At 51.1% G+C, this 2,283-nt stretch overlaps 1 protein-coding gene across 2 annotated transcripts in view; it reads right to left on the bottom strand.

Annotated features, from left to right (window-relative positions):
- Window positions 1-2,283, bottom strand: part of PLEK2 (pleckstrin 2) — a 13,992-nt gene that overhangs the window by 4,279 nt on the left and 7,430 nt on the right. For both annotated transcript variants that reach the window (XM_019641281.1, XM_019641282.1), the window contains exons 4-6: window positions 1,398-1,489; window positions 900-1,087; window positions 568-669 (exon numbers count right to left, since the gene is read on the bottom strand). In XM_019641281.1, coding sequence (XP_019496826.1) covers window positions 568-669; window positions 900-1,087; window positions 1,398-1,489 — 382 coding nt within the window. The remainder of the gene's footprint in view (window positions 1-567; window positions 670-899; window positions 1,088-1,397; window positions 1,490-2,283) is intronic.

The raw sequence follows: 2,283 nt of genomic DNA, 5'->3' as shown, positions 1-2,283 counted from the left end.
TTCAGCATCTTAGCTGTAGAGGGCAGTGTCACTGGCCCTTATAAGTGGGATCCGAACTGGGGCCCCTGGCATCCCAAGCCAGCTCTTAACCACCACGCTATTCGGCCGGCCCCCCACGGTCAGTTTTTAAACACCGACATTACCCTGAAGAATTCCATCTTCAACCTAAAAAATACTTATTTTTTATTCAGAAAGTGTACCAATGGGGCATGCAAATTCCCACAAAAGAAGGCAGTAACTCCAAGAAGCCTCAGGAAAGAGAAGACAGCAAATGCAAAACACCAACCTAACAGACAAATATGTGAATTGAGCAGTGACCTAGACATTGTGCGTTAATGTTGGGATGATTACTAGTACCTCTAACACCCGTGTCTGGGACTGTGTGTGTGTGTGCATGCGTGCCCCTTGACTTGCTCCCAGTGGCTGCCACTGGGCTCCTGCTATAGCTGATTCTGCTGATAATTAGTGCCCTCTAGCAGTCTCAGCCCTTTTGGGAGCATTCCTACCTAACCCCCACCCCTGGGGTTGAGAACTGTCCGTCTCCTCCCTGCTCCAAGGCAGCCATACCTGCTTGGCCAGAAAGCCTTGTTTTACCACCGTGCCACTTAACTCCATGGTGCTCAGACTTATTTCTTCCTTGGGATTTGTCTTCTTCTTGTAGCTCTCAGCCTAGTGGGAAGGAGAGCAAGGACTCTGTTACAAAAAGTCTCAGTTTCAGGCTACGGGGGCTACCACAGGGGAAAGGAAGATCCTCAATACAGAAACCCACTCCATCTGGGATGAAGCTGTCTCCCAAACCCCAGGCCTCTCACCCAAGATCGTGGACCCTCTGGCCTCTACCCTGTTGCCTCTTCCTTCCCTCTGTGCTGGTGGCAAGAGGAACACACTCCATAACTTACAAAAGTGTACAGGGCCGTGGAGTCATCCAGGAACTGCTCGGCCAGATCCCCGGAGCGAATGGCTCCCGTGCTTCGGGCGCCTACTGGCCTGAGGAAGTTCTCCTCCATGAGCATGGAGGCCAGAGTCACAGCCTCCAGACGGTTGGCTACAAATCTGTTAGAGATGAGCCAGTCCACCAGGGAAGAGCCTGCATCAGGGCAAGGGCAACACCAGTCAGATGACAGGCTATAGACCAACCTCCTGGCGGGGGAGGGTGCTGGCTGTGACCTCATTGACCTTGACCTCCTGGGCAGCCTTAGAGCTCTACCCAAGAGAAAAATGAAGGCCACCCTGCTACACGGAGCTGTGGCTGCCCCAACATGTGGCCATCTCAGGCCAGACTGTAGGCCAGCAGGCAGCTCTGGCCTCAACACAGGCTGGCCAAGCACAGCTGAGTCCCACGTCACCATGCCCCAGGTTTCCACTGCCTAGCCCCACCCCCGGGAGGGGAGGCTCACCTATGAAGGTCTTTTTGTAGGTGCTTCCCTGCTCCATGTTGGGGCATGGACGGATTCCACTGCTGCTGTCACGCATCTTGTCCACGATGCGACTACACGGAAGGAAGGCAGAGGAGAGGGGACCCTTGTCATACTGACAGGTATGAGAAAGGTCCAAGGGTCACTGCTAAGGGTATTAAACAAACAGTGTTACACACGTCACAAAGACAGGGGTATTCCGTTATGTGTCAGAATTTGAGAGGTATGGTTTTAGATCACTTCTTTCCTTGCTTATCTAAATGTTCTCATTTCTATACTAGACAGGCATGGCTTTTGTAGTAAAACTAAAGAGCTGTGACTTTTAATTTCAAAACAAAAGAATGTACAGGATTGATTCTCCAGCTACTTCTCAGTCATCCATCAGTTGGATCCACTCGTCGGATGCTGTCCTTCCCTGTGCCCTGGTTTAGCAGTGCCCTCAAGATTTCAGGGCCTGGAACGGAGCTTTTTGTGAGCCCAGGAACGGACTCGTACTGTATCTTTGACGAGTATAACACTTCTGCCACCTGGGAGGCTGGGGATGTTTCCTGCCGGTGGACTGTTGTAACAGTTTCCAGAATGGGAACTCCTTTCATACATCCCTACTTTATAGTATCACCTCCACCACTGACCTGCTTTCCTTCCGTTCTGTGGGGCCATTCCTGCCACCAATGGAAGATCTTTCCTCATTTTCTATTTATGTACTTGGGCCAGAAAGCCCCTGAAATGTGACCTTGTTCATTCCCATTTGCATCTCCTGAGCATCTAAGTGCAGTGTATGGCATACAAGAGGCACTCGATAACTGTTTCTTGGAAGGAAGGAAGGAAGGAAGGAAGGAAGGAAGGAAGGAAGGAAGGAAGGAAGGAA

The sequence above is a fragment of the Hipposideros armiger genome, unplaced genomic scaffold (assembly GCF_001890085.2).
Source record: "Hipposideros armiger isolate ML-2016 unplaced genomic scaffold, ASM189008v1 scaffold_59, whole genome shotgun sequence".
In the NCBI taxonomy this organism is placed as follows: Eukaryota; Metazoa; Chordata; class Mammalia; order Chiroptera; family Hipposideridae; genus Hipposideros; species Hipposideros armiger.
The sequence above is the reverse complement of the archived record's forward strand: the minus strand, read 5'-3'. Positions and strand labels throughout refer to the sequence as shown.